Source organism: Pelobates fuscus, chromosome 2 (assembly GCF_036172605.1).
Source record: "Pelobates fuscus isolate aPelFus1 chromosome 2, aPelFus1.pri, whole genome shotgun sequence".
In the NCBI taxonomy this organism is placed as follows: Eukaryota; Metazoa; Chordata; class Amphibia; order Anura; family Pelobatidae; genus Pelobates; species Pelobates fuscus.
Window position 1 is genome coordinate 119,454,202 of NC_086318.1, and position 19,827 is coordinate 119,474,028.

Consider the following 19,827-nt stretch of genomic DNA (forward strand, 5'->3'; position numbering starts at 1 on the left):
TCTAAATCCGTCAGCCAGTCACGTCTTAATAGGCAGAAACACATGCTGACTTTATAACTGAGGCTATAAAATTGTACGCAGCATTGTGAACAACTATATACATAGGACAGAATTGGAAGTGAAGTTTAGGCAGCTTCTATAGAAATGAAGAATTACAAGGAGGATTACACATCATGTTTCCTTATTCTGCTAATATAACACCAAAACACATTGGTAGCCAGGACATGTATATTATGGTATAGCACAGGGCATATCTTAAAATGTGTAGTCCTATGCTACCGGGCCTTAAAAGTTACCTGCCGCTGAAAGCCATGGTATACCAACCAAGGGTATACACGCTAAGGAGACATTTTCACTCTCCAATGGCTTGTGGCAAGTGGAAGTTTTGAACCCTTGTATAAGGTATGTTATAAGTCACCATTAATGCATTTAACCCCTTAAGGACCAAACTTCTGGAATAAAAGGGAATAATGACATGTCACACATGTCATGTGTCCTTAAGGGGTTAAAGTAGCCACTATTACTGCACTAAAGTTTACAAGTCCCGTAGTTTGCATTGCTGATGGTGTGCTGATGGCTTATTAGAAATAATCCACATGATGTATGCCTGTATGTTAAATGCTGTTGTTCTCTATAGTTAGAATGTCAAATAATATGGGAAATATGAACCCTGTACTAAATTAAAGTAAGTGCTCTAAGATATTAATTTCTCCCATAAAAAGATTTCATTTTCAAAGGGGAAGAAAAATCAAAATTCTCTGTAGGTCTGAAATACTCAAAGAAAACCTCCAGTATATACAAACATATTCTAATTTATGTTGAAATCACACAATTAGAAAATTAAAATGTGAATGTCATTTAAGATAGTAATTCTTCTTAAACCATGCTCTGAACTTAATGTTGTGTTGTCGTATCTTGCTCAATGCACATTATGGGCAAATTTTCAATGGCTACCAAAGTGTTTGTACCAACTAATCATAATATGGTAATTCCTTAAAGGGTAAAGCTATTAATTAGAGACCAGCACAGCTTTCCTTCTTACTGCTGTAATCATTAAATTGATTTTTCCAGTCCATCATGTAATTGTTCCAGCGATGGAATTCAGCCTTCCACTGTTGTTCTACTTCATCAATATTTCCTGAAAAACATTACAAGGCCGGTATTAATCTAAATTTGTATCTTTGTGTTTAAATTAATTGAAAAAGAATCATTGTTACTAGCAGTCAGCTTTTAAATCGTAGTTACAAACGTTGTCCAAATGGTAGCAAATATCTATGCTTTAAAATGCTGTGTTTACTATTATGCCTAATTTTCTTTAAAGGGGATCTCCCACTACCTAAGATTTTTCACATTATCTTTACTTATCCAGAATATTTACAAAATATGTATTTAACCCCTTAGTGACCAGACTGTATTGCAATTTTCTTATTGTTTGGGACCAGGGCTGTTTTTACATTTCTGCGGTGTTTGTGTTTAGCTGTAACTCTCCTCTTACTAATTTACTGTACCCACACATATTATATACCATTTTTCTCGCCATTAAATGGTCTTTCTAAAGATAGAAACATAGAGACATGTGACGGCAGATAAGAACCATTCGGCCCATCTAGTCTGCCACATTTTCTAGATACTTTCATTAGTCCCTGGCCTTATCTTATAGTTAGGATAGCCTTATGCCATTATTTTCATTATATAATATAATTTACTATAAAAAATTATAAAATATGATGAAAAAAATAAAAAAAAACATTTTTTTTTTTAAGTACAAGTAGCACTTTGCTATTTCCAAACAATTTTTTTTCCAAAATTTACATTGTAAAACTAAAATCTGTCAGGAGTCCCTGAATAACCCTTCACATGTATATATTTTCTAAAAGACGACAACCTAAGGTATTAAACATGGGGTATTGTGACTCTTTTCATGCAGCCATTTTACCACCAATCTATGCCAAATTAAAAAATAAAATAAAAAACAATTGGTGATTTTTTGACACATGTAGCAATTTAAGAATACATGTACTGAGAACTTTAAGGGTTACTGCCAAAGAACACCCGAATATGTGTTCAGCAACATCTCTTAAGTACAGTAATACCATCCATGTATATGTGTGTAAGGTTCTCTGGGGGCTAAAAGACCTTATTTGGAGGGTGCACATTCCAGTTTTCCAACTTGGAATTCTCACAGTTGGTCATCATGCCCCCATGTAGTATTTGGAACATTTCTGAAGCCGGCCAATGTAATTTACCCACATCAAACAATATATTTTTGAAAAGTAGACAACCCAGGGTATTCAATATGGTGTGTGTCCAGTCTTTTTTAGTAGCCACATAGTCACAAACACTAGCGAAAGTTAGCATTTATATTTGTTTGTGTATTAAAAATGCAAAATAACTATTATGAACGCTAACTTTGTCTGAGCCTACCCCATTTGCAATGGGTTGTGTTCTTTTGCAAATGGTATGACATCATGGTGGTAATTCTCATTCCTGGGCTACACTCTCAAAGGCAACATAACCTATCTGGCAAATTTCAATGTGAAAAAACTGCTTTATATTTGACCTATAACTTTCAAAAACACTATAAAACCTGTACATGGGAGGTACTGTTATACTCAGGAGGCTTTGCTGAAAACAAATTTTAGTGTTTCAAAACAGTAAACACATCACAACAATGATATCCTCAGTGAAAGTTCAGTTTGTGTGTGAAAAATGCAAAAAACTTCACTTTCACTGACAATATCATCGCTGTGATATGTTTTACGGTTTTGAAACACTAACATTTGTGTTCAGTAAAGTCTCCTGAGTAAAACAGCACCCCCCCATGTACATGTTTTAGAGCGTCATAGAAGGTTACAGTGTTCAATACAGTGCTAGCAAATTAAATTCTCTGGACTTTCGACCTGGATTGTCAGACAGGTTCCTCAAATTGCAATCAATAAAATTACTAAATGATGTCAAAATATTACATAAGTATGCACAGAGAATTTATATATATATATATATATATATATATATATATATATATATATATATATATTTGAAGTCTACGTGTATATTTATGAAATTATTTATGTAATTATGTATATGGACATATGTGGATTATTTTTATTTATTTATTTATTTATTTATATATACATAGATATGCATATCATTTCATTTTAAGTGTATTTTGATTGATATATGTAAACAAAACCAAGAGGGCTGCACTCACCTGAACATGCATACATTATAGGGTGCTGCTGGGGCCAAAATATACAAAATACAGAAACCAGCGCACTCGCTTATTCACTAAACAATGATTTAATACACTTAGCAGGACGTTATATATAAGGTGTGTTTGCATGTATATATATATATATATATATATATATATATATATATATATATATATATATATATATATATAATATATAAAATATATAATATATATTTATTTATTAACTTTATTTATTTATTTTTAATTTAAAAAAATAAATAAAACAATTACCAGCAGGGGGACTGCCTGCTGGCAGCACTTTGGACACCTATTGCGGCCATGTGACCGCTCTGAAAGGGGGTCCTAATTTGCAGAGGGGGGACTGTCTGGGCTGTCAGACAGTCCCCTCAGTGAAGAAGAACACCAATCACCGGTGGGGGATCGGCGTTGATCAGGTAAGTACATGGGAGAGGGAGGGAAGGGGTTCATTTTTAATTATTCTTCACTGAGTGCCTCGAGGCACTCAGCACAGGCAGAGCATCGGAAGCCTGTCTGATGGTTTCCGATGCTCTGCCTCACTGCTGGGCTCCACGTGGAGCAACCTGGAAGTGATCGCTCCTGAGGGAGCGACCACTCGCGAGCCCCTCGGTCAGGCGGGGTTTTGCACAATGCCACCACATCGAGGCATCGCTGCAATACCGCTAGAGCGGCTGGAAGTGATCATGATCACTACCAGCGCTCTAATTAGCCGTGGACGTGTCAGGTACATCCGCGGTTCTTATGAACCATTTTTGTCGGATGTACCTGATATGTCCTTGGTCGGGAAGGGCTCAAAAGGTGTGAAAAGTAAAAATAAACTTAGAAATCAATACTCTTTAATGTGCCACTGGGTGCCTCCAATTTAGCTCATTGTCAATCATTGTTATTAGCTCTGTCCTTTGCATCTGGCAATTTGGCAAAGTTTATTTTTTTACTTCTACTTTACAATGAGTGCCCTTTTTTTTTTTACTTAACTGATCCAAGGCCCTCCACATAAGAAAGCATTAAATCAATGCTTTCCTATTAGGAAATAGCTGACGCTGGTCCTTATGCAGGGCATCCTTTAACATTCCAGAAACGCCTCTAATGGTTGTCTGGTAGACAGCCACTAGAGGCAGTCTTAGTGCTGCACCGTGAACATTGCATTTTCTCTAAAACTGTAATGCTTTACATTGCAGCACTACGTCCAATAGGGACACTGTACCCAGACCACTTCAATGAGCTAAAGTGGCCTGGGTGCCTATAGTGTCCCTAAAGGAATATTCAGTATCTCTTTTTCATAGATCCTAATTCTTGCTCCCTCTGAGCTCAAGATATAACTACCCATAAGGAACACAAATTGCAAGGAGTCTTTACACCACTTTAGCAATCTTGAATAAATATAAGTTAGTACTTTAAAGGAAAAAAAAAACATATTACTAAAATATGTATATTAAAAATATATAAAGCTCTGGTGTGGATCTGCATGCATTTCTAATATTTCTATTGTACCGTGTTATGGATTTTGTTGGTTTCATGTAAACACTACAAAATATTGTTTATGCACTCATCTATATAGTTACCATTATGTAGGTTCCACTAAAACATTTATGTTTTTATGAAAAGTGTCTCATTTTCACTCCAGATGCTTAAGGTATACAGAAAGATGTCTTAATTGTTGCCACAGCATTATTTCTTTCTCATCCTTATAAACTCCTAGTATAAATTTGGTTAGAAAAACCCTTTTCTTGACATGTTTTGCATTAACTCTTAATTCACACCATCTCTCTGTTTGGTGAATAAGCTCCCTTGTTTTTTTTAGACTTCTGTTTTGATCAAGCTCTTACCTTCCAATCCACCTATGTTAAGGCTAAAATGTATCTTGCACTGTAAACCAATTGGCATACTTACCAATCTGCGATTTCTTTAATGTCTTTTCTAGGTTTTGACAATCATTCCGGGGAAGCCGTGGCAAATTTGAATTGCTCACTCAAAATGTTTCCTTGTGATTCAAGATTACTGTCTGAGCTTCCCCTATTCTGAATACTCATGTACCGAACCTCTGCTTACTCACCTCGTTCATGCCCACCTCTCCAAGCACTGACCACGGATTTGACACTGACGTTCCTCTGACTGCTCCCATTAATTCTATTCAATGTAAAATAGTGCAGATTGCTATCATGCCAAGCCTCTTACTTCAGCTTGCTTTATAAAGTTCATTCAGCTTGCAATCCTGCTGCTTTATTCTATCTATCCTGCTGCCAGCTTCTGTTATAATAATTGGATTCTGTTTCACTTCTAATTTCTGCTGATGATACTTCATTACCTGAATTATTATTGACTTTAATTTCGAATTTCTGATTTTGTGAAGTCAAGAGTACTTAAAGTGACAATTTGTATTTTCAAACTTTACTTAAAGAGACAGTTCTTCTTTTCAAGTTTACTTAAAATTATATTACAACTATTCTGAGATACTATTTATTTCACTTTATTCCGAATTCCATCTTAAAGTGACATCTCCAAGAAAGGTTTTGTTCTGCAGTTGAGTTCCATTTAAACTTATTACAAAGCATAACACCTATAAAAAACAGAATGTATCCCATTAAGCCCCACTTACATTTTCCATACCCAAGCTCTGGTATGCCATGACTCTAATCAGCCTCTCTGTCTGGTACAGAGGGAATGACAATATAAGGCCCAAGATCATAAATGGCTTAACATAGACTTTTTGTATTCTTGCAACAAGGGGCCCCAATGCAAGTTGAAATAAAATCCCTTATCCTGCAATGCCTTGTATTGTACAAATACCTTGTTATGTTATTTTATTATTTATAATTTTATAAAATCTTTTGTATACATTGTACTTTTTTCCAATTAACTCGATAGTGAAGGTGTTAAATCTGGGAAAAAAAACATATGCTGATTTGACCACCTGGACTGGCAATAGCCATATTTTGATGTTGGTACTTCTAAATTATCCCTTACAGTTTAAATTGTTTTTTGTTCTGTTTTCTCAGTATTCTAATATCAGTTGAAGTGTAACTTTTTACAATACTAGAAGCAGCCATACATTAACTTGTTATAAGCGGGCCAATGGTTGCTGCTCACTGATTTTTGTTTTCGATGTCACCAACGAAAGCAGGAAGAAGGAATAAAAACCTAACATCTTTTAGGCCTACATCCATTACAATTTTGCAAAGTAGCACTTATTAGCATATGCTGTATCATGCCAAAATTCATTATTATTGACAGTTCCTTACAACTGCATTGTTCTATGTCCAAGGACATGTAATACAATAAACTAACCCATAATAATAACAACAGTGACAACAGAAAAACACATCTTTGAACATATGCACCAAACATAATTGATCTAATTAATTACTACATTGAAATTCAATCCAATATAGCACATCCATTCCTTTGAGGAATTCAGAATATGAAAGGCATTAGAAGGACATTGTATGTGATATATTGTTGGCACATGTTTACTTTTTTAGTGATAAGGTCACAGAAATCAAATTACAAGTGCATGCATCTTATTAACACTGACCTCATCAATCTTTGTGAAATGACTACCTTAGACATAAACAATTCTGTCATTAATAAAGTATGATTAGTCTCTTCAGTTCCACCTTTAATTAAAATAGTGTGACCTTGCAAAACCATACCTATGGAAGTCAATGATTAGGTAAATCCTAAAACTTTTCTTATAGAATATGACCTTTGGGTAAAAATGAGCAAAGTTCCTATAAAGTAGAACATAGGTGGAATTGGTATTCAGTGAAAAATTGAGACAAGCAAAAATGCTGAAAATATATAATTATTTAATATAACAGTGTGCGTTCTAACATTTGGATATTCATAAAAAATATTTTTTCTTGCATAATAAATGTATAACATTGTATGATATTAGTGACGCGTGTATCAGGGATATACAACTTTTTTATTTTTTTTTATTACAAATGCATTTATTGTGTATATGGACTAATAAGGAAGAATGTTTCCGGTGTTAGAGGGCATGTCTATGGTACGGCATTCTGCTAAACATTTTTTTGTGCAAAGCCTATAAAGATTTGAGCATTCAAAAAACACAGCATATTAATGAGACCTAAAACTACTAAATGCATTAAAAGTTGTATTGGTGACCAACAGGGGCATTGCTATGCATGTAAGAGACCAGGGGTTGACAAGACCTGCCCAATCTCCACCCAATGCTTGCTCCACACTCATCTGTAATATAATATATATGTATATAGTAAAGTGGCAGCTGGCACACTGTGATGGACATGCTCTTACTGGCTCACACATAAGCAATGTTACAGATAAAAACACACACACAGTTAAACATATACACACTCACACTCAGATTCATACAAACTGTCACACATACTGTCAGATACACACACATACTGTTGCACATCTACACACAAAATTACACATATACACACGTATACACTCACAGATACACACAAACTGTTGCTCATGCTCACAGATACATACACACTGTTACATAAATACCTATAATATTACACATTTACAAACTCAAACACTCACAGATACAATATGTTCACAAATACACATTATTACAAATATAGACACTTATAAACTTGTACATACACATAAACTGTTACACATATGCATACAATATTACACTTATAGACACTCAAACACAGATACACAGATACACACACTGTTACACAAATACACACATATATTCTTACAGATACACACTCACACAGATACATGCACAATCGTTTACACATACATGCACACATTGTGGCAATTAGCCTTTTGCTCCCTTTCCCTGGTGGTCCAGTGTATCTGCACTGCACCTCCGCCTGATGAAGGTAATATGGGTTTATCTTGCAAGCTCTGATGTTCAGAGTATTGCTGTAGTAATGTGCAGCAATGCATTCAACAGTCACAGCTCATGGGAGGCACTCTTAGCTTCCCTCCAACCCCCTCCCCCCCCCCCATTTTTTTCTTGGTATTTTGCCATTCATTACTGTTAGCCTTGGGTCCCCTGTTCTAGCCAGGTACAGAACAGAGGACTCTGGGCTCACAGTTACAAATTGCAAAATTTAGACCCATGGCTTTCCGGGGGCCCACTTGGGTCAGCAACCCCTACCAATACTCCTTATGAGTGTTCCTTTTAGTTTAGTGGTGATAACCTCTTTTTTTCAATTAGCATTTTCTGTGCATGTAGGGTACATTTCAAGTCAGTCATTACAACTGCAATTTTCAATTTCAGCTGAGATTGAAAAAGAAAATATTGATTTCACATTAGCTCTAATCCTGTCATAATTGACTTTTAATGAAAAGGAAAAGTTAAATAGATAGATAGATGCTATCTATCTTTTTATATTAATAAATATAGGCAGGCGTCCTAATGTGGGGACATATACACATTTGTTTCAGAGGGTAATTCTCAAAAGTGAGAATTGTCAGGAATTCAAACTTACTGAAAAAAATTGTCAAACTGGAAAAATTCTCCAAGTTTCTCTACAATTCTCACTTTTATGAATAACCCTGATAGACATCTGTGTTCATTGTGTTGCTCCAATCAAACAGTTTCAAAAACATATACAGGGTTATTCACTAAAGTGAGAATTGAAGATAATTCAAAGTGAATTAAAAGTAAATTTCAAATTGATGACCTAAGTAGCCAAACTGAAAACATAGATGACTGGGAGAATGTTTCCAGTTTAGCTATTTTGACCTTCAGTTTCAAATAAAATTTTCTAAATTATGGCAGTACTTAATTTTTTAGTGAAATTTTTTTATATTTTCTAATAAATAAAAAGAAGCAAGGGCAGTGATATAAACAAAATATATGTATTCATGGGATATTTCCCATTCTATGAAATATACTCATTTTGCAAAGCCGACAGTTTTTGTTTTTTTTAACAACTTTTTAATTTAGTTTCTTTACCTGTTATTTGTAGGACTTTGGGATAAAATTTGTTCCAGAATCTGCACTGCTTGGCACGCATTTTACGATCTGTCTTTGAGTCTTCTGTGTCTAAAATAAGGTAAGACTGTTCATCGAGCGTGAAGACAGGCCATCTGTTTTCCTGAGACTGTGCCCCATTTGGATTTCTAAGAGAGATATTTCAACATAACGACTGTTATTACATATTCTATGCATATCTTGAATTGCACTGTTTATATTTCCATCCATTTTGTCATCATGTTCAACCTGTTCAACAAATGCTTGTAATATAATTCGGAATTAAAAGTTTAGAACATTATGCTTGATTTCTAAGCTTTATCAGTACAAAACGCTGGCTGTAATACAAGTCTTGCCATATTTTAGAACTTAAAATGCGAATGGACAAAATTACGCCCGATTCAGTCTGAAAATAAATTCATACTTTTTTTTTTGTTTTTGTTTTTTAAAGAAATGCCAGTGAATTAAATTGTTTTGGTTCACAACAAGGGAATATGGAAAAGGAACATACAAAGTCAATTGCATAGTAAGTCGGCCAATATTTCTTTGCTCAAAATGAAGGCATCTGTAAAGAGATTACAATATATAAGAAAAAGAGAGCGCTAGTACTAAATGGTTAACTGGCTAGCGTAATAACCAAAAAATCTCTAAACAGTATATAAATTGATACCGATACCATAAGTAGATAAGCTGCTAAAACAAAAGAAAATCCCAATTTCTAATAAAAATGCATATATGAAATTTCAGCGCTTAATAGATAATCCCCTTATTTATAATGAGGGTCTTAAAATAAGAAACAGTGGGAAAATTGTATAACACTATAAACCATGTATAAAACTAAAAATAAATAAATAAAAGTAAAAATAAAATTTAGAAAATAAAAATAAAAATAAATATAAAAATGAAAAGATAAAAATAAAATTAAAATTAAAAATCCAACAAATAATAGTCCAGAATCAGATGTGGAAAAATGCCACTATCAGAAATCCAAAGTACGATAAAATAGAGATGTGAATCCTGCACCAAAATCCTAATGTGTAATGGAGAGTAGGGGTCCAGATATACGGAAATACCTTGGATAGAAGGGAAAACAGAAACGGTATATAGTGTAAAACCGTAACACAATTTATTTTAGGTATAAAATCCCCCCCTACATAAATACTCTTACACGAAAAAAGAGATACTCATCATATAGCAGACCGCTTCCATGCCCAGTCGTTTGTTTAGATGAAACTGTGATTCCTCCAAGAAGACAGGAACTGCCCGGTGCACTCGGGAAAAATGTCTTTGATGCTGGCAGGAAAACAGCGGACTTGCGGCAAATGCGGCTTGAGTTAGAAGCCGGTAAAGCAGGGAATGCTGCAGATGAAGTCTCGGTAGACACCTGATCAACGCGTTTCGCCCCTTCTACGAGGGCTTTCTCAAGATAGGTGTCTCATGCCTGGCTTGGCAGTTATATACTTTTGCCGGGCAAAAATCATTTAAAATCTTAAAGGTATAGCTTCAAACAAATAAAAACTTTTTCAACCGACATAAACATTTCATATCAATTAAAAGGCTGTGACTTGAGATATACAAATAATTGTACCAATAACTGTGATAGTGATGTCTAAGCATCTTAACACATAAAATCTGAAGTATATCATAGCAACAATTGGAAAAAGTTACAAATGTTGCATCTGTGTGTCGTTTTTCCAATGTAGCAACATCTTAGTAAATATTCCGTATAATGGCAACTTATATATACTTCTTTTCTACTTGAAGGGCCACAATTTGTTGATACTATTAAGGGGTTATAATTTGAATATTGTGCCCTAATTGCACCAACACTATAAAGTGTCCTATCAGACATAAAATCAAATGGAAAAAATATATAATATAGTACATACATAAAGTGGAATGAAATAAAATAGAATAATAAAATAAATGTCTTATCCGAGCTTAGACCTAAGTCGTAGTATATGGCAGTGACAGTTGTTGTATAAACCACAGTATCTATTAGGCCATATTTAAACCCCAACAGTAATAGGGGTATATCTCCTAAACCCTTTTGGGACCAAAATCATAAAAAAAACGTTTTGAGTGTAATAAACCAATAACTATAGTATATTCATTAATTCCAGCTCTGCATTTAGGCCCCAGGGGACAAGGGTCTTCAAATTATAGATCCAGAACATTTCTCGATATGTTAACATTCTACTCAGTTCTCCTCCCCTCCATGGCACTTCTAGTTTTTCAATGCCGCAATATGATAGGAGTGTGGGATCACGATTATGATGTGTATTAAAGTGATTTGAGAGTGTGTGTTTATCAAATCCTCTTTTTATATTATACACATGTTCCCTGAGCCTGGTTTTTAATGTTCTTTTGGTTTGACCTATATACTGGAGGCCACACGGGCACTCCAACTTGTATATGACCTGTTTTGTATTGCACGTGATACAGTTCTTAATCTGGAATGTTTGTTTGGTTGTTGAGGACTGAAAGGTGGTACAATTTTTTCCTATAGTGCTTAATTTGCATATGTGGCAACTGCCACATTTATAGTACCCCTTTTGGCCATATAAAAAATCTGTAAAGAGATACATGATTATGTTATTAGTATTAAAAGCACTATACTGCAAGTCACAGAGATAGGATAAAATGTCCTAATAACAGATCTCCTTTTATATAAAATTATGTATTAGTTAAGTGCATAGCAAATAATATCAAATACATGTATTGCGTATTTTAAAAGATACCTGTATAGATCCCCCAATGTGTTGTTTTTACATAATGCATTTTAAATGAATATATAGAAATTAAACAGCATTATATATGTGCTGTTTGTTTGTTTGTTTGTTTGTTTGTTCATTTATTATCCTCTGCATGTGCACCAAAATTTCAGTAACCTGAGAGTAGCACCATTGTTAAAACTTTGTTTTCTTTTCTTGTAAATTAATTCAGCATAGTTAATATTATTAATATTATGAATAAAGTCTGAACTGTTCAAACCTATGATCAAGCCCACAAAGTACAATTGTGTCCAAGAATTTTACATTCTCTCATGAGAAAAAAGAAAAGGAAGGCAAGTCTCTTATTTTAACTTGGGTATTAGCTGAAAAATAACTTGCCATGCATAACAAGTTTAGCATTGTGCTTGTTAGTTATAGGCTTAATTATTCCTAGACCTGAAACAAGGAGAGTAAGCAAGGTCCACACCAGGATCTTTCCTAAGCAATAAGCATTGTATTCTGGTTTATTTCTCAGTGAAAAAAAAGTATAATGAGAAACATGCATCAATATGCATTCTGGTTACAATCGTTTTTAAACAACGACTTTTACTTCAAGGCTAACAAAAGCTTTGAATACAACTGATTCACGTGAGTTGGTTAATTCCTAGCCCTGGCCAATAAGCATCTCCTCATAGAATAGACTGCATGTGCACACATGATTTATTTAAACATCCTATTATGGAAATGTCACCAAATTCCTTATCACACAACCCACACAAATAGATTAACTACAATTCTTGATTAACCCTGTTATCCTCCTTCTCTCTGCTTTCCCTTGTGAACAGTAGGGACCTACATGGATGTTTATCTATATGCCTCATAAAGCATATCTGTTACTTACTAAGTACTGAGTTGCACTCAACTTCTGAGATCAGATCAGTTGTTCAAGTCTTAGTTATCTAGTTGGCTGCTCTTAAAGGCACAAATAATTGACTTTCTGGCATTTCAGTTCTAATTTAATCTAAAAAAGAAAGAGACTTTCATCTCCTCTACTAACTCAGAGGAATATTTACAGTTATGCTCACATCCCACATTTCTATTGGTTTGAAAGCTTAAAAACATATGTTTACTCCTCAATTCCTAGTAACCATAGATCAGTGATGGCGAACCATTTTGAGCCCGAGTGCCCAAATCGCAATACATGACAACTTTTTTTTCCTCAAAGTGCCAACACGGCAATTAAACCTGAATACTGAGGTTTAAGTTTAGAAAAAAAAACTTGTACAGTTGTCCGAACTAGTCAACATCTGTTGTTTTTAAAGAAGAACACATTAGAGAGTTCAATGATACAAATTTTAAATAATGATATAAAATGTCTGCTGAGTACACACACAGTATGCTGAATACACACACAGTCTGCTGAGTACACAGTCTGCTGAATACACACACAGTCAGCTGAATACACACACACACACTGCTGAATACATAAAGACTGCTGAATACACACACACACACATATACTGCATTGAGGGGTGCAGTGAAACATAGAAACATAGAAACATAGAATGTGACGGCAGATAAGAACCATTCGGCCCATCTAGTCTGCCCAGTTTTCTAAATATTTTCATTAGTCCCTGGCCTTATCTTATAGTTAGGATAGCCTTATGCCTATCCCACGCATGCTTAAACTCCTTTACTGTGTTAACCTCTACCACTTCAGCTGGAAGGCTATTCCATGCATCCACTACCCTCTCAGTAAAGTAATACTTCCTGATATTATTTTTAAACCTTTGTCCCTCTAATTTAAGACTATGTCCTCTTGTTGTGGTAGTTTTTTTTCGTTTAAATATAGTCTCCTCCTTTACTGTGTTGATTCCCTTTATGTATTTAAATGTTTCTATCATATCCCCCCTGTCTCGTCTTTCCTCCAAGCTATACATGTTAAGATCCTTTAACCTTTCCTGGTAAGTTTTATCCTGCAATCCATGAACCAGTTTAGTAGCCCTTCTTTGAACTCTCTCTAAGGTATCAATATCCTTCTGAAGATATGGTCTCCAGTACTGTGTACAGTACTCCAAGTGAGGTCTCACCAGTGTTCTGTACAATGGCATGAGCACTTCCCTCTTTCTACTGCTAATACCTCTCCCTATACAACCCAGCATTCTGTTAGCATTTCCTGCTGCTCTATTACATTGTCTGCCTACCTTTAAGTCATCAGAAATAATCACCTCTAAATCCCTTTCCTCAGATGTTGAGGTTAGGACTCTATCAAATATTCTGTACTCTGCCCTTGGGTTTTTACGTCAAAGATGCATTATCTTGCACTTATCCACATTAAATGTCAATTGCCACAACTCTGACCATTTTTCTAGTTTACCTAAATCATTTTCCATTTGGCTTATCCCTCCTGGAACATCAACCCTGTTACATATCTTAGTATCATCCGCAAAAAGACACACCTTACCATCAAGACCTTCTGCAATATCACTAATAAAAATATTAAAGAGAATGGGTGCAAGTACAGATCCCTGAGGTACCCCACTGGTGACAAGCCCAAGCTTCGAATATACTCCATTGACTACAACCCTCTGTTGCCTGTCACTCGGCCACTGCCTTACCCATTCAACAATATTGGAATCCAAACTCAAAGATTGTAGTTTGTTGATAAGCCTTCTATGTGCAACAGTGTCAAAAGCCTTACTGAAATCTAGGTAAGCAATGTCTACTGCACCACCCTGATCTATAATTTTAGTTACCCAATCAAAAAAATCTATAAGATTAGTTTGGCATGATCTCCCTGAAGTAAACCCATGTTGTCTCTGATCTTGAAATCCATGTGTTTTTAGATGTTCAACAATCCTATTCTTTAACATGGTTTCCATCACTTTCCCCACTACTGAAGTAAGGCTTACTGGCCTATAGTTGCCCGACTCCTCCCTATTACCTTTCTTGTGAATGGGCACAACATTCGCTAACTTCCAATCTTCTGGGACTACTCATGTTATCAATGATTGGTTAAATAAATCTGTTAATGTCTTTGCTAGTACACCACTAAGCTCTTTTAATAGCTTTGGGTGTATTCCATCAGGACCCATTGACTTATTTGTCTTTACTTTTGACAGTTGAAATAGAACCTCTTCCTCTGTAAACTCATGTGTAATAAATGACTCATTTATCCTTTTTCTTAACTGAGGTCCCTTTCCTTCATTTTCATCTGTAAATACCGAACAAAAATATTCATTGAGGCAGTCTGCTAGACCTTTATCCTCATCTACATACCTCCCTTCTTTTGTTTTTAATCTAACTAATCCTTGTTTTACTTTTCTTTTCTCATTTATGTATCTAAAAAAAGTTTTGTCTCCCTTTTTTACTGACTGTGCTATTTTCTCTTCTGTGTGTGATTTGGAAGCTCTTATAACTTGCTTAGCCTCTTTCTGCCTAATCTTATAGGTCATTCTGTCTTCCTCACTCTGGGTTTTTTTATAATTACTAAATGCTAACTTTTTGTTTTTCCTATTTTGGCCCCATCTGCGGAGTACCACAGTGGTTTATTGAATTTTTTGCTTTTACTGACAAGCCTAATGCAATTTTCTGTTGCCTTCAGTAGTGCAACTTTTAAATAATCCCATTTCTTTTGGACTCCATTTAAATTGCTCCAGTCTGATAATGACTCCTTTACACATATTCTAATTTTAGAAAAGTCTGTTTTTCTAAAGTCTAAAACTTTTGTTTTTGTGTGGTGTGACTCAGTCACTGTTCTTATATTAAACCACACTGACTGATGATCACTGGATCCTAAACTTTCACCTACAGTAATATCTGATACCAAATCTCCATTTGTTAACACTAAATCTAGTATGGCCTCTTTACGAGTTGGCTCCTCAACGACTTGTTTTAGAGACAATCCCAGTAGGGAGTTTAGAATATGTGTGCTCCTGGCACAAGTAGCTATTTTTGTTTTCCAATTCACATCAGGAAGATTAAAGTCACCCATGATGATAACTTCCCCCTTCATTGTCATTTTAGCTATTTCTTCAACTAGTAGATTATCTAACTCTTCAATTTGTCCTGGGGGCCTATAAATCACACCTACACGAGTTACTGTGTGATTACCAAATTCTAACATAACCCAAACGGACTCTATGTTCGCCTGACTAACCTTTATTAGGCTAGATTTTATGCTATCCTTTACATACAGGGCCACCCCTCCCCCTTTCTTGCCTTCCCTGTCTTTTCTATATAAAGAGTACCCTGGTATTGCTATGTCCCAGTCATTTTTCTCATTATACCATGTCTCAGTAACAGCGACTAAATCTACACTATCAATTGCCATTATTGCCACAAGTTCATGGATCTTATTCCCTAAACTGCGAGCATTTGTAGACATGACTCTAAGCTTATCATTTTTTAACACACTTGCTACAGGCACCTTCTGTCCTTGCTTTGGGGGAAAATTGGATTGATGTTTTATCACCCTTTTGCCCCCCCCTCCTAGTTTAAATACATCCTAGCAAAACCTCTGAACTGCTCACTGAGAACATTTGTTCCCTTTTGAGAAAGATGCAAACCATCTTTTTTGTACAGTTTATTTCCATTCCAAACAGAGCTACCATGAGCAATAAAGCCAAATCCTTGCTCCCGACACCATTCACCAAGCCACAAGTTAAAGTCCCTAATACGCATCCGCCTGTCGTTCTGAGTGTTATGCACAGGCAGAACTTCAGAGAATGACAGTGTGGAAGCAACCTGCCGTATATCATTGGCAAAAACACTAAAAACTTCCTTAACCTCTGAAACCTCATTGCAAGCCAAGTCATTTGTCCCTAAATGGACAAGTACATCCAATTCCCCTTCCTGCTTTGCTTGCTTAACAATATTACAGATACGTCTCCTGTCTCTGTGAGCAGTAGCTCCAGGAAGACACCTCACAAGACCACCATTGTCCATCTCCACACCTCTTATGATGGAATCCCCCAACAACAACTGCTTTCTATTAGGCCTCACCATAGTCTTCAAGCCTCTCTGCACAACACCACTAGCCTCAGTGCCTCTCTGCACAACACCACTAGCCTAAGTGCCTCTCTCCACAACACCACTAGCCTCAGTGCCTCTCTCCACAACACCACTAGCCTCAGTGCCTCTCTCCACAACACCACTAGCTTCAGTGCCTCTCTCCACAACACCACTAGCCTCAGTGCCTCTCTTCACAACACCACTAGCCTCAGTGCCTCTCTTCACAACACCACTAGCCTCAGTGCCTCTCTTCACTACACCACTAGCCTCAGTGCCTCTCTTCACAACACCACTAGCCTCATTGCCTCTCTTCACAACACCACTAGCCTCAGTGCCTCTCTTCACAACACCACTAGACTCAGTGCCTCTCTGCACAACACCACTAGCCTCAGTGCCTCTCTGCACAACACCACTACACTCTGAAAGTGCAGAAAATGAATTATGTAGAGCAACAGACTGTGCAATATGCCTTTTATCCACAACTCCAAGTCTACTACAGTAATCCATCTGCCATTCCTAGTATGTCTCTGCGGCAGTGGCTTTGCAGCAGTTCCAGCTTGAGTTTGCTTACCAGATAATTTACAAATCTCAGACTTCAAAAATACAATCTCCTGCCGCAAGATAGAGAACTGTCTACAGATTAGACAACAACCAAACCTCCAAAAAGTGGAACGTGAAACAAATGCAAAGCAACTATTACACTGAACTAAGTCTGCCATTCCAATGAGGTGAATAATTTAAATCAAACACACCTTAACTTTTTATTTATCCTCCTGAATACCTCAGATTACCTCCAGGTTATCTCCAGAATATCTCCAACCACACACACACTTAGAAGCAACACTCTCCAGAATATCTCCAACCACACACACACTTAGAAGCAACACTCTCCAGAATATCTCCAACCACACACACACTTAGAAGCAACACTTAGATGGAGCAACCAAGCTATATTAGCCAAACTAATGACAACTACCCTTATATACTCCTGAAATCACCTCCCACTAGGAATGTTTAACACCTGGGTAGGCCTCTGCTTATTAGCAAACAATAGCTAATTTAAACAGCAATCAATAGCAAGTAGCTACCTAATCAAATCAAATGCCTTATAATTACCAACAGGAAATCAAACCTTGTGCAATCAGTAACCTTTTCCTACAGATGAATCTTACCTGTAACAGTAAAAAAGAAAACTCTTAGCACAACTCTTAGACAGTTGAAGCTTCTGTAAAACTCTCCAGAATATCTCCAACCAAACACACACTTAGAAGCAACACGTAGCTGGAGCAACCGAGCTATATTAGCCAAGCTAATGACAACTACCCTTATATACTTCTAAAATCACCTCCCACTAGGAATGTTTAACACCTGGATAGGCCTCTGCTTATTAGCAAATGATAGCTAATTTAAACAGCAATCAATAAGAGTAGCTACCTAATCAAATCAAATGCCTTATAATTACCAACAGGAAATCAAACCTTGTGCAATCAGTAACCTTTTCCTACAGATGAATCTTACCTGTAACAGTAAAAAAGAAAACTCTTAGCACAACTCTTAGACAGTTGAAGCTTCTGTAAAACTCTCCAGAATATCTCCAACCACACACACACTTAGAAGCAACACTTAGATGGAGCAACCAAGCTATATTAGCCAAGCTAATGACAACTACCCTTATATACTTCTAAAATCACCTCCCACTAGGAATGTTTAACACCTGGATAGGCCTCTGCTTATTAGCAAATGATAGCTAATTTAAACAGCAATCAATAAGAGTAGCTACCTAATCAAATCAAATGCCTTATAATTACCAACAGGAAATCAAACCTTGTGCAATCAGTAACCTTTTCCTACAGATGAATCTTACCTGTAACAGTAAAAAAGAAAACTCTTAGCACAACTCTTAGACAGTTGAAGCTTCTGTAAAACTCTCCAGAATATCTCCAACCACACACACACTTAGAAGCAACACTTATATGGAGCAACCAAGCTATCAGTGTATGTGTTTGTGTGTAAGGGTGTGTGTGTGTGTGAGGTGCTGTGTTGTGTGTGAGGGGTGATGTTTGTGTGTGAAGGGTGCTGTGTGTGGGGGGTAGGGGTGCTGTGTGTGTGCGGGGGGGAGGGGAGGGGCAGGGCCAGATTAACAGCCCAGTGGGCCTGGTGCTGACAATTATGATGGACCTAATTACAGAATCATAACGACCAAAAACACTAAAACACTCCCAAGCGTCATGTATCTGATGGAGATGGTGCTGGAGAGAAAGAAAACAGCAGCTATAAGAAAACACATACCCTATGCTAATTTCTCTCTAATTTATGTTTTCATCTTTCAAGTAAATCCATAACCCCTAACAGCAGTGTCCAGTCAAGCTGGAAGTCAATGGGCGGGGTAAAAGGGTGTGCCACTGACGCAAATCACGTAATCTGCCAAAACTGGCGAACATGCCCAAAAAGAGGACATGTCTGCCCAAAGAATTAGAAGGCCAGTCTGGCATGAATGCATATCAGGCTGCCTGCCATTCATGCAGCTGGCCAACTAAGGGCATACTATGCAGACAGCAACCTGAGCTTGACATAAATGCATCTAATGATGCGCTCGCTCAATGCTTTCTAAGGACTGTCCCCTAGCACTTGCTGGTCCACTTGTCTCCTTACCTTCTTACTAGCAGGCAGAAGCTCCTGGTATATAGTCTGGGACAGAGAAAAGCTGTATGTAGTGAGTGTAGAAGAAAGGGAACATGCCACAGTGTTAGAGAGACCAAAGTAAGCATTACCTTAAAGGATCACTATAGGGCCAGGAACACAAACATAAATTCCTGACCCTATAGTGTTAACACCACCATCTAGCCCCGCTGGGCCCCTCATGCCTCCATAAATATAGTAAAAATCTTACTGTATTCAAGCCTGAAGCTGTAACTCTGCATGCTGTTAGACTC

General features: G+C 36.5%; 1 protein-coding gene across 1 annotated transcript in view; it reads right to left on the reverse strand.

The window, feature by feature from the left end:
- Nucleotides 1-511: 511 nt before the first annotated feature.
- BCHE (butyrylcholinesterase) overlaps nt 512-19,827 on the reverse strand; it is a 97,693-nt gene continuing 78,377 nt past the window's right edge. The window contains exons 3-4 of the mRNA XM_063442612.1: nt 9,150-9,316; nt 512-1,138 (exon numbers count right to left, since the gene is read on the reverse strand). Coding sequence (XP_063298682.1) covers nt 1,014-1,138; nt 9,150-9,316 — 292 coding nt within the window. The 3' untranslated portion in view covers nt 512-1,013. The remainder of the gene's footprint in view (nt 1,139-9,149; nt 9,317-19,827) is intronic.